Source organism: Eucalyptus grandis, chromosome 8 (assembly GCF_016545825.1).
Source record: "Eucalyptus grandis isolate ANBG69807.140 chromosome 8, ASM1654582v1, whole genome shotgun sequence".
Taxonomy (NCBI): domain Eukaryota; kingdom Viridiplantae; phylum Streptophyta; class Magnoliopsida; order Myrtales; family Myrtaceae; genus Eucalyptus; species Eucalyptus grandis.
The window spans coordinates 58,407,128-58,418,490 of NC_052619.1; the positions used below are offsets into that span (position 1 = coordinate 58,407,128).

General features: G+C 42.8%; 1 protein-coding gene across 1 annotated transcript; it reads right to left on the reverse strand.

The window, feature by feature from the left end:
* Positions 1 to 9,301: 9,301 nt before the first annotated feature.
* Positions 9,302 to 11,298, reverse strand: LOC120287400. The gene is made up of 3 exons (XM_039300187.1): positions 11,250 to 11,298; positions 9,968 to 10,398; positions 9,302 to 9,690 (listed from the first exon to the last, which is right to left on the reverse strand). Exons 1-3 carry the CDS (start codon positions 11,296 to 11,298, stop codon positions 9,565 to 9,567), a joined length of 606 nt encoding a protein of 201 aa, XP_039156121.1. The 3' UTR covers positions 9,302 to 9,564.
* Between the last annotated feature and the right edge of the window lie 65 nt (positions 11,299 to 11,363).

The following is an 11,363-nucleotide window of genomic DNA, read 5'->3' on the forward strand; positions in this document are numbered from 1 at the left end:
TTTGAGTTTCGGTATCCAACTTCCACAGCCAAGATTTACAAGCACATTGCACCACAATACAGCCTCTTTACTTCTCAAAAATCCGCCATAGCTAAATCCTTGAGTTCTCATTTCAATTTAAAAACGAAACCCACCAAAACTTGCTCTATTCTTGCTCCAATACCTCGACCAGCTTCATCTCCTTCATCAAAATCAACATGCAACTCCAAATTCTACATTTTCTCACATCTACCAACTCCTCACTAGATAAAACAGCAAGCAAAACATAAATTGAAGAACTTCTACTTGCCTTAAGTCCTATGCGACCACAGCAAAACGGAGAACTCGAGGTCTCATACGTGGCTCGGCGACGGCGGAACTAGGCGGCGTCGACGGCAGCAGCTAGGACACGGCGGAAGACAGCCTTCTTCTTCCCCCTCGCAGCCCGCACTCGCTCCTCTCTCTCTCGCTCGCCCGCTCAGTCTCTCTCTCTCTCTCTCTGCTCTCTCTCTCTCTCTCTCTCTCTCTCAGTGGTTCCTTCGAGCAATCCGCCTCTCCCTCTCTCTCTTAATCTCATGATTAGCTAGTAATCATTTGTTTTTGCATGCAGGGGACACTTGGCTCCAAGGGAAGGACAAGTGGCTTCATCAAGGAGACAAGTGGAGGAGGTGGCGTGGGGCTGCTCCATCCGGTTCCTCTCCCTCCTTCGTTCGACAACCTTATGGGCTTCTTGGGCCGGGCCTTGGTCGGCCGAATGGTGGGGGTTAGTGGGCTGCTTTGGGCTGCTTTGGGCCTTAAATATCCAGCCCACACTTGCTCTAAATTTTCCACCTTAATCCCTACTCATAATTACTAAATTTCAAATATTCACATGGCCATAAAATTTTGCAACATTAATCGATGGTAATCCAACTTATAGAGAACACGGCCAAGAATGGAAAATTCTTTATCAATTCATCATTTAGTACAATCATTGATCATACATGGACATAGGATAGATTTCCAACAAAACAATTGTCCATTAAATGCTCGGCCTTGTTTAATTGAAATCCGTTAGTCTAATGACTATAATATAGTCCGATGGCGCTTCCATTACCTATTCATGGGTCGCAGTGTATCTAGGGGTTGTTATGAAATTTTAAGATGCCACAAGTGGTGTATCGGAATGTGGTACCCTATTTTCGTGAATTTCTTAGGTTGCCCAAAATGCTCGGTTGGAGCTGGAGATGCTACCATCTATGGACCTGAAATGTTATCCCACAATGGGGTGAAACGATGTCTTAGCGAGTTCTACTCCCCAAGACTCGATTAGGAAGCAAATACGCCCTAAGGGCTACCTAGGCACAACACAGGTCAGAGGACTTATTTTGGCCTTAGTTCCTTCCTGCAAATCAACACAATTCAAATAGACATCCAATCAATCCCATAGATCGAATCATCGATCAATCAACTCCGTCGATTCCATGTCAACCATATCATTCCCCGGTCATTTCGGCCAATACTATCTATAAGGTCCGACCACCTTGCGGACAGCTTGCTCTACACTGAAAAATAGATAGTAGTTTGCCCTAAAGGCTAATAAATAATATATCATTCTTTCTCTAAGATGACTTACCGAGTCACCGAGTCGATATAAAATATTATTCCTTCTCCAAGATGACATATCGAGTCACCGAGCATATATAGTATATTGTTCCTTTTCTATAACGTTCTTTCTCTAAGATGACACATAGAGTCACCGAGCCATTAAAGCATACCATTCTTTCTCCAAGATGACATGTAGAGCCATTGAGCCGGTATAATATACTATTCCGATCATACAATCAATTTACCATTTTTATCATACCCGATAAAAATACACGTGTGTGGGTACACGGCCAGCCTTAGCCAAAATACAAAGTTTTCACTATTAAATCTCCCATTATTTTCAGCAGTCGCAAAATAGATTTTTGGCGCTATAGACGGATGCCCAGTAATTCTCCAATTAATTACCAAAATTATCCATTTTTGGAATTAAATACCCACAAACACTAATCACAATCAAATTGCACAATCAGTACTCAATTAAATAAAGAGAGAGTACCACTGTAATTAGCATGAAATTTCGGTCACCGGCTATCTCGATCTAATTTTCGAAAAATAATTAATTAATTAATTAATTACCAAAAATTTTAAATAAATGCCAATAAATCCAACTTAGGCCTGTAATGCCTAAATGGAACTGGAAAATTTTTGAATAACTCTAGATAAATACTAGAGTTTGTCTAGGCCCTAATTACACTAACTATCCACCTAACATGCATCGGCAAATAATTAAATTTCACTAATCTAATCTAACTAACCACCTAACCATACTTAACTTAATCTAATCAGCTCTTAAGCGTCATTAACCTACTAAGCGAGAATTAATAAATTAAACTCACTTGTTTCGCGATCCAATCGGCTCAAATCGTCGGGGACGCAACGGGACTCAATTCTCTCCAAGGCGTGCCTAACTTTCGAGGCCGGGAAACAGGCCAAAACGGGCCAAACCTTCTGTTGGAAACCCACTACTTTTTCTCTCTGTTCTTGGCTGGAAAAGAGAGAAAACGGGCTAGTTTGGCAAGGCAAGGGCAGTGATGGACCGATGGAGGCTCCAGCGGCTCGGACGAGCGGTTCACGACGGTCAGAGGTGGCTCACGGTGGCCTGAGCTGATCGAGACAACTCCTAGGACATCTGGACAGGTGGGCCTAGGCGGAGGCATACGCGGTGAGGTGCGAGGTAGCATGGCAAGCGGACAGGGGAGGAAATGGCAAATGGCGGCGGGCGATGGCGTCGTGGGCGGTCCGGCGGCGAGGCTAGCTCGGCTGGTCTTCTGGCTTGCTGTTGGCATCTGAAATGGATAGGAGGACACTGAGGATGATGCTGGTCAACTACAAGGGGGAGAGAGGGAAACAAGAGGGGACAGGGGGCCTACTTGGTCTTATTTTCTCCTCATTTGTCCCCTTGACCTTATCTCTCTACCAGCTGGCTTTCATGGCCACAATTCAGCCACCAATGCTCCATTCTAGAAGCTTGAGATGGTCTAAATGTCATGGGTGGTGGGGGCACTCGAATTTGGCTTGGTTTCTCTTCAATTGGACCCCGAATCCTCCTCGAATTAATCCAATTCGATCTCTAAAAATTCAATTATCGAGTCAATAATAAAATTAGTATTTTTCCTCACCAATTGAACCATCTTGCTTCCCAAATGCACGATCAAAAACGATCCCTGACATTTTCTGGACAAAAATGACCCTAGAACGACTTTTTCCCAAAAAGTCTCGGTTCGCAGAAAAGCTTCTGAGACTAAGTCGATGATCCTATAATTATTTGTGACATGACAGAACTTTCAATTTTTGAAATCGGACTCAAATTCGCAGTTAATTTCAATTCGGCACGATTTTAGCGAGACCTAGGCTACCGAGTAGCTTTCGGAAATTTTTAGTGCAAATGACCCATTGTCAATTTTCTTAGAGCCACAATGAACCCACTCGACATATTGGCAACTCTTGGTTGTCGTGAAAATTTCAAGGATCCAAATATGGTCACAGGGTACCAAAACAATAGAAAAATCAATCTAATGCCGGTCGACGAGAATTTTCCAAATTAGTGGAGTTACCCACGTTTAGCCACATATCTCAGTTGAACCAACCTATCTCTGATCTCTAATCGATTTTTAACTATGCCGTAACTGCCTCTAAAGATGGACACGGTCAAATTGCCGATTCCTAGTCGAATTTTCAAGTCTATTGCCTTAAAATTCCTTAATGGTTTCCTCAGATAGTCTAGTTATCTCGAGAGTGATCAGCTCTGAGAATAGCCCTATAGGCACGTCAATGAAATGCCCGATTAATTTAATGGAAAATAGGATTGAAAATCTGGGATGTCACATCAATACCTAGAGAGAAGCTAGCACAAGATCCCACTACCATGGCCCCCCACTTAAGATGAGTTAACAGCTGCAAAGTTTTGACCTTCGGACCTCTGTGATGAAGTACCCAAAGCCAAACCAACTCAGCTACCAACTGATGCATATATATGAAGATTTCCATGTTCAAGAAAAATGATAATGATTAATAGGAAAAGGAAGAAGAGGATGAACCATTAACCATGATGGGTGTATAGGCCATACAGCTGATAAGTATAGATGTGATCTCCCTGTCTTACCACATCCCCTGTGGGTCGCATCCATATTGCAAATACAGTGATGATAATATGAGCCAACATTTTACCTCTCTTGGTCCCTGTTGCACTTTCTTGGACTGGGATGCTTGAATTGGTCTTAATTTAGCAACGACCCGCCTAAGAGAGCCAAACGGGATCAACAGAGCAAAAAAGAGTTAGAATGAAGGTTAACTAAGAAGAGAAAAGAAAATTGAAAGCCAATTCCAAAGGGAGCTAATTACCTGCACTACTCCTGCTAAAGGCAAGTGTGCCGGAAGTTGACCTTATAATGGCAATGGAGGAGGAGGAGGAGGAATATGGAGTGATGGGAAGAGAGGAAAAGGGAAGGAAGGAGTTAAGTGGGGATGAACTTAAGTAAGGCTTGTGAGAGAGTGTTTTTGAAGGTAGGTTGGATCTGCTCTGGTGACATGAGTGAGTGAGTGAGTGACAGTGAGAGAGCTCCAAGTTGGGTTGAAGTTTTCCATCATCACAAGTGGAATGCTAGAGAAGCATGACACTGTGCCGTTTCCCAATGGAATGTCCCCAAGGCAAGGGAAGGAGCCAAAAAAGCAAAGAGAAAGGGGAAATCAAGGCGACCAGGTCAAAAAAGGAGAGATGGGGGACCAATTTTTTGAACCTTTTTAGCGGAGATTAAGCAAAGAAGCTTACGTTTTAAGCTAGGTTTCACATGGTGCACTGCAATCAATCACCATTTATATGAAAGATATAATGAAAGATGACATTGGCAATTTTTTGTACCTCAGCCCATTCATAGAGTTATATTTGTTTTTTTTTTTTTTTTTTTTTTTGGCAAGATTCAATTTGTCTGGGCCATGTAAAAAAAGAAAAGGGCAAAGGAGCCCTTGTAAAAAATAAAGAAGCCAATGCAATGTGCTGATTGTCTTGAGCACAGTATGTCCATAAATTGTTTGAGCATGACTACTACAAATGCCGTAAAGTATTCTTTTACAAACTGGCTAATAAATGTGCCGAAAAATATTAGCCTTAATTTGGATGTTTGGTAATGTCTCGCCAAAACATACTTATTGAGAGTTCAAATATTGGCTCTCCCTTGATTCTGCAGCACATATATGTATGAAAATACATGGATAAATATCAAAGTGCATTATTGGTGTAAGAATTTTTACACATGTTGCCCTATCCAACACCAAATGTGTAAAAATTTATTTACATTGATAAAGGACATAAGTTCTAGAAAAAATACCGACCTAATAAAAATCTCGAACATAATCCAAGAATTTTTATAAGGACCGTCTAATGCTTGTTAGCTTTTTTTTCTTTTTTGGGTTGCTTTCATGTGGAAATGGACGAAGTGAAGTCCAGAGGGAGCTAATCACCTGCACCACTCCTGCTAAGGTGCGCGTGTGCCTAAAGCCAATCCCTCGAATGCCTCGGAAGGTTGACGGTGGCCGCGATAAATGGCAATGGAGGAGGAGGAGGAGGAGGATTATGGACTGATGGGAAGAGAGGAAAATGAGGAAAGAGTTGGGGGCGAATGAACCTGAGTAAGAGTACAAGTATTTTTTAAGGGTACCTTGCATCTGGTCTGGGGACGTGAGTGAGTGAAAGAGAGTTGAAAGTTAGTTGGAAGCTTTTCCATCATCACAAGTGAAAAACCTAGAGTAGCATATAGTGCTGTTTCTCAAAGGAATCTTACAAAGTAAGAAACAAAAAGAGACGAGGACGGGAAAGGTGGGCCTGAGTACATCCTGGAACTGCTTTATTTAAACTTTGAGACTAAAATTTCGAGAGTGTTCCTTCTTAGGTAGGGAAGACAAAATTTCACTTAGGAACGGAGGGAGCGAGTGCTTTTCAATTGGTTCGTCTCCTTTCATTTCGCTCACACAAGAAAAGTGACGGTGTATTTAAATTTTTGGAGGGGCTGAATTTATTAAGAATTTAATTATGAGAGAGGGGAGGCAGATGGGTTGGTTATTTATCTCAAGATGGCTTAAGAAAAATAAGTACGTCAAAGATAATTCAAAAACTTAAGAATAAGTATGGATCTGCTACTGTACACATATTGTCCACCGAGATTATTCAAAAACTTAAGAATAAGCATAAATCTGCTACTTTACACATATTATCTGCTTTTGACATTAAATCCTCACATTTTTTTTCTTTTCAAGACCGTCCATATTACTCCAAGAAAACACATATGTAGCCTTATAAACTAGCCCAGGTTTCTCCCTTAAGCAATGTGAGACAAGAGAAGTGTGCTTAACCTCACTTGCGTATTGCCAAGGCGCGGCCTCCCTTGCCATCCATCCATACTACCCCGAATCTAGGTTGTCACATTCCCTCGTGGCACAACGAGTTCTAGGTCGTTACATGCTCCGCCCCTCGTGACACAGCAGCCTTGCTGTGGTCGAATCTCCGAGCTTCAATTCTTTAGGCCTCACCACCTTCCACATCATCCACATCCATATTATCATTACCTTGTAGATGATCCCACTCACCATTTTGGGCCCTTACGAGTCTCATATCATTCTATGACCCGACCAGCAAGCTAGATTTGGCATCGACAGCCCTCGCCTGAGGTTACGCAAGAAAGGCTAGCCAACGACAAATTCAAGTGAATCAAACCAGCTCCCTCAGTTTTAAAACAGCAAAGCAAAGTCTACTAATCCAAGGGAATCCGAATAGAGAGGGATAAATGTAAGGGCGCGGAAGATAAAGTTGCCTATAATTTTAGGGACCATGGACACACACACACGGGCCCTGTTTGCTTCAGACAACTTCGACTTCGCTAATCTTCTGCAGACAAGCACTGACCAATGCTATCTGTGTGCTTGCCCATATGCCGATCCAATAAAATGAGGCGAAATGCTCAGTTGTTATTGATGAGGTTGTACTTGCCGAAACTATCGTGCTCACGAAGCTCGCAAGCATTGTTCATGACTTCCTAGGCGATTTGATTTCAGGTAAGGTGGTCCCCATCTTATCAGCCAATACCCAAGTTGTGGCCACCCATCCGCATATGAGCGGAGGAAATAGAGGTCTTGCCTTCCAGAAGCAACCGAGACTCATCAACTCTTGTTCATGTAAAGTGAATCGTGTAACCTTCTAAACCGTAGATGTTGTAATCAATAATAAGTATTTGCAATAAAAGAGAGAACCTTCCTTATGCCCTTCTCAGAAAAGAACTTCAGACAATTTCTCTATAGCTTCATTTAGATAGAACGTGCTCGAAGTTTTCTTAACTTGATGGAACTAAAGTTGGAGGCTTTGGCTATTAGCTATGACTTCTAACGTTATAGAACTCGTTGGCGCTTACGCTATGCTACAGATGCTATATGTGCGTGTGAAGTGAAGAGACAGCTCATTAATTGAGCAGTTTCTCCCTTTTTATTTTATTTTTATTATAAAGATACCAAGTTGGATCGATTCAAACTTTTCTTTTTGTCACTATTACAGTAAGGATAGAAGTGAATCTGCCAGAGCGACTTTCTTAACGGTGGAGACCACGTCAACAGTACGCCAATCTAACTTATACCCTCTCCTGTATCAGGCCTCCCAATTCATAATATATAATTGGAACCTTGCTGTCGAGAGAGAGAGAGAGAGAGATCACCGTGAAGAAAAACAAGGTCATTCATTTCATGCTTTAAAATAAATGACAATGGTGGCCAAGCAAGAACAACAAAATATATGACAATATTGGGGGCAGAGAGAGATGTCGCTGAGAAGCAAAAGATTGTGCACTTGTGGAACAAACTCTTTTTGATAGTCTAGTGTGATTTCGCTGTTGATTCGTTTCTCCAATTGTTTCTCGAATGCAAAAAGAATGTATCCAACATGCACCAAAGTGAATTGATTTGAATGTACGAAATGCATTCAAGATTAAATGTTACCTTGTTTTGGCAAGTCTAACTAGGAGGACCGAGCACCAACAGACAGAAGTCCTTACATATTTCCGGGCACATCAAATAACAATGAACTTAGCTTTGCGGCTTACATACATTTTCATATCTCAGTTCTTCCTCCGTGCACGTGTGCACGTCTCTCGCTGCCCATTCCGGTCCTAAACTGGATATACAAAATTGAAGTTTCATTCCTTTTACTGCTGGATGACAGACGAGGACTCTCAAACAGATGAAAATAGTTGCTAGTAAAAAGATAAATAGGTAAGGAAAGATTCGTGGAAATTTCGAGTCACTCGAACTTACTTCATATGCAGAAACTTCATGAACCATCCTTTGACTTCACTGATCTTTTGCAGAAAAGCACTGACCAATGCTGTCTATGCGCCTGGCCGCATGTCGATCCGGCAAAACGAGGCGAAATGCTCACAGTTGTTATTGATGAAGTCGTCCTTGCCGAAACTGTCATGCTCATGAAGCTCACGAGCCTTGCTCATAACTTCCCAGGGCAATTTGGTTTCGGGTAAGGTGGCGCAAGTCCCCCACCTCATTAGTCAATACCAAAGTTGTGGCCGCCCATATGCATATAAGCAAAGGGTATAGAGGTTCTTGCCTTCTTGCCAGAAGCAATCGAGACTCGTCTCCTCTACTCCTATCGTGTTAAGTGAATCACATAACCCTCTCCTGAGGTCGCCCACCTTAGGCAAGGTTGCTTGAGGTCATGCGACCCCAAGCGACCCCTAGGTGGCTGCTTGGGTTGCGCCATTCAGGCCAATAGTTGCCTGGGTCATGCGACCCATGCGTCACTTGAGGTCCAGCGACGGTCGCCGAGGTCCGACGACCCCTAGGCGGTCATCGCCGGTGCGCGCGACCTCTTGGCTAGCAGTCATCAGCCTCCAATCGGTTTTTCCGTGCGGCGGTCTTCGGAGAAGATGAAGACCAGTAACCGATAACTGAGGCTTACATTCCAAGAATGCAGTTTCCCAAGGTACCTCCGGACACTAAAGGCTCTTAGAGGACTTGGTGATGCAATTGTAAAGTAGAGGACTTGGTGATGCAATTGTAAAGTTGAGCAAAATCACAAACCAAACGCTTTAGAGTCCCAAAGCCGTGCAACAAATAATGATCTACGTAAAACTGCAAGCTCAGACATAGTTAACAAAAACAGCAGTTGTTCCTTTTGTTTTCCTTCTCCCTATCATATCAAGGGCCAACAACCGGAATGTATAACACAATCTGACATAGGCTGGACTCAATTCAAACATAAACATAATTTATTAATGCAATTTATTAATGCTTTAATGCTTATATCTTTCCACATACACAAACGACACTGAACGGTACCTGACGCAGTGCGGTACCTAATGCAGTGCATATCTATCACTCCAAATAACATGAACTAAACCACAGAAATTTCAAAGTTGCAGAAAGTCGCATGAGATCCTCAGATCTAGAGACAGGTGAGATCACCTTATCACATATATACTTTTATATATATATATATAGACCGAGTCTCTAATGAAGGGACATGGCCAAGGGGGTCATGGCCAAGGGGGTCCGACGCAGGTTGAAAGCACAGGTCATCCAAAGTTGTTGCGCTATATAAAAGCTTCCTTCTGGTGCTGGCATCAACTGGAAGGTCTGAGGGCATAATCAGTGCAGAGAGCGTTAGATAAACTTGAGATGTACTAAAGGGCAAGGGCACACGACGACTCCGTATGCATATACGATTGATTAAATCGATTGAGAGGACGATGATTGATAGAGAAATTGCAAAGAGTTCACAACAACTAATAACTTAAAAAAAAAAGGTAAATTTCTTCAGGCATCACCCCAAAAATTGGGAGCTTTTTCTTAAACTTGGACACTAAAAAAATTAAATAAAAATATAAATGGATCCTTCAACCAAGAGAGACACCTGGTTGAAAACGAGGGCATCCTGCTGGCCGTCTAGCCACATGTAGCCGGAGACCACGACGAGCACGCCGCCGGGTGCGCCGCAGGGGATGCAGTTGACGTTGGCGAATTGGTACCGGCACTGCTGAATGGAGGTGAGTTTTTGGCAAAGATAGCCTCCTTGCCCTGGATCTTCTGGCCCTCGAAGACCACGAACGACTCTTCTCCATACAGGTTCACCAAGTCCGCCCGGTTCGCGTCGAACGTCTTGTAGTAGTTCTCCACGAACTGCTTGGCCGCCGCCATCCTCAGATCCATCTCTTCTCGATCGATCGGGGTCGTAACAGTGATCCTCCGCATCTCTCCTTCTAGGACTTCGATGTTCGGGGTCCTCTCCATCTCTCCTCCTGGGGCTTCGATCGGAACACCGAACCAAGAGTGGGGTAAAGCTTTCTTTTATAGACCGAACCGAAGCCAGCGAAAAGACTAAAAAGCCCCTCTATTTCTTCTTTCTCCAGTTCAGCCCCTTTCGCCTTCTTCAGTTCAGCCCCTTTCACATGTTCGAGTGAGACATATTTGGTTCAGTTTTCTCAAAGAGCTGTGGGAAAATAATAAGCTTCTTGACAAGCATTTTTTGAAATCCCTTGACTAAATGTCAGTATTGAGAATCTTGAAAGCCCAAAACAGATCCGGACCTGTTCTAGGCTTTCAACATTTTAGAAATGCAAGTCAACATTTTAATGTTCATCTGTTGAACTTTTTTTTTTTTTTCCTCAAGCGTTCATCTTCTCATACCTGCCAGAGGGCGACCAACTGCAAGCAAGGCTACCTAAGGTTAGGCGAACTCACATTTGGTCGCTAAAGGTCACGCAACCTCTAATGACGTCACCTAGGCCTCATCGGCGGCCAGATCTAGGTCCGCGCAATCCAAGCGACATGACCTTAGGCAATGCTGCAACCCAAGTGGCATTGCTTGGGTAGGGCAGACCCAAGCAACATCGCCTGGCGATGCTTGCTTGGGCCGTGCAAACACCAACTCTAGGTTCACTCAACCTCAAGTAGCCTTAGTGGAGACTAAATTTTCATCAAACTTGATTTTATTTTATTTTTTAAAAATAATAAAAGCCATTTGCAAATGTAAGGTTTAAAAAACAGTATTTACGCCAAAATCACTTTCCAATGCACTTTAAATTAGAAATTATCAAACACTAAAGCATTTCAAGAAACCCCTTTATTCTAAAATTATTTGTATTTTTTCAATAGCATTTCTCAAAAGCTTAATCAAACGGCTCTGACCACTCTACCTCTAGCTTTCACCTCTAAATTGACTATATTTCCTGCAGGAGGAGGCATGATTCTCGGGTATTTGTTGGTGCTGCATTCATTCTGTTGCTTCAATTTGTCCTCCGTCTATTTTT

Coding starts and splice junctions, on each gene's coding strand:
- LOC120287400 (XM_039300187.1), bottom strand. CDS start 11,298: ATGCCTCCTCCTGCAGGAAATATAGTCAATTTAGAGGTGAAAGCTAGA. Junction 10,399..11,249: donor TTTAGAGGTGAAAGCTAGAG/GTAGAGTGGTCA, acceptor GGTCTATAAAAG/AAAGCTTTACCCCACTCTTG. Junction 9,691..9,967: donor ATGCCCTCGTTTTCAACCAG/GTGTCTCTCTTG, acceptor TTATGCCCTCAG/ACCTTCCAGTTGATGCCAGC.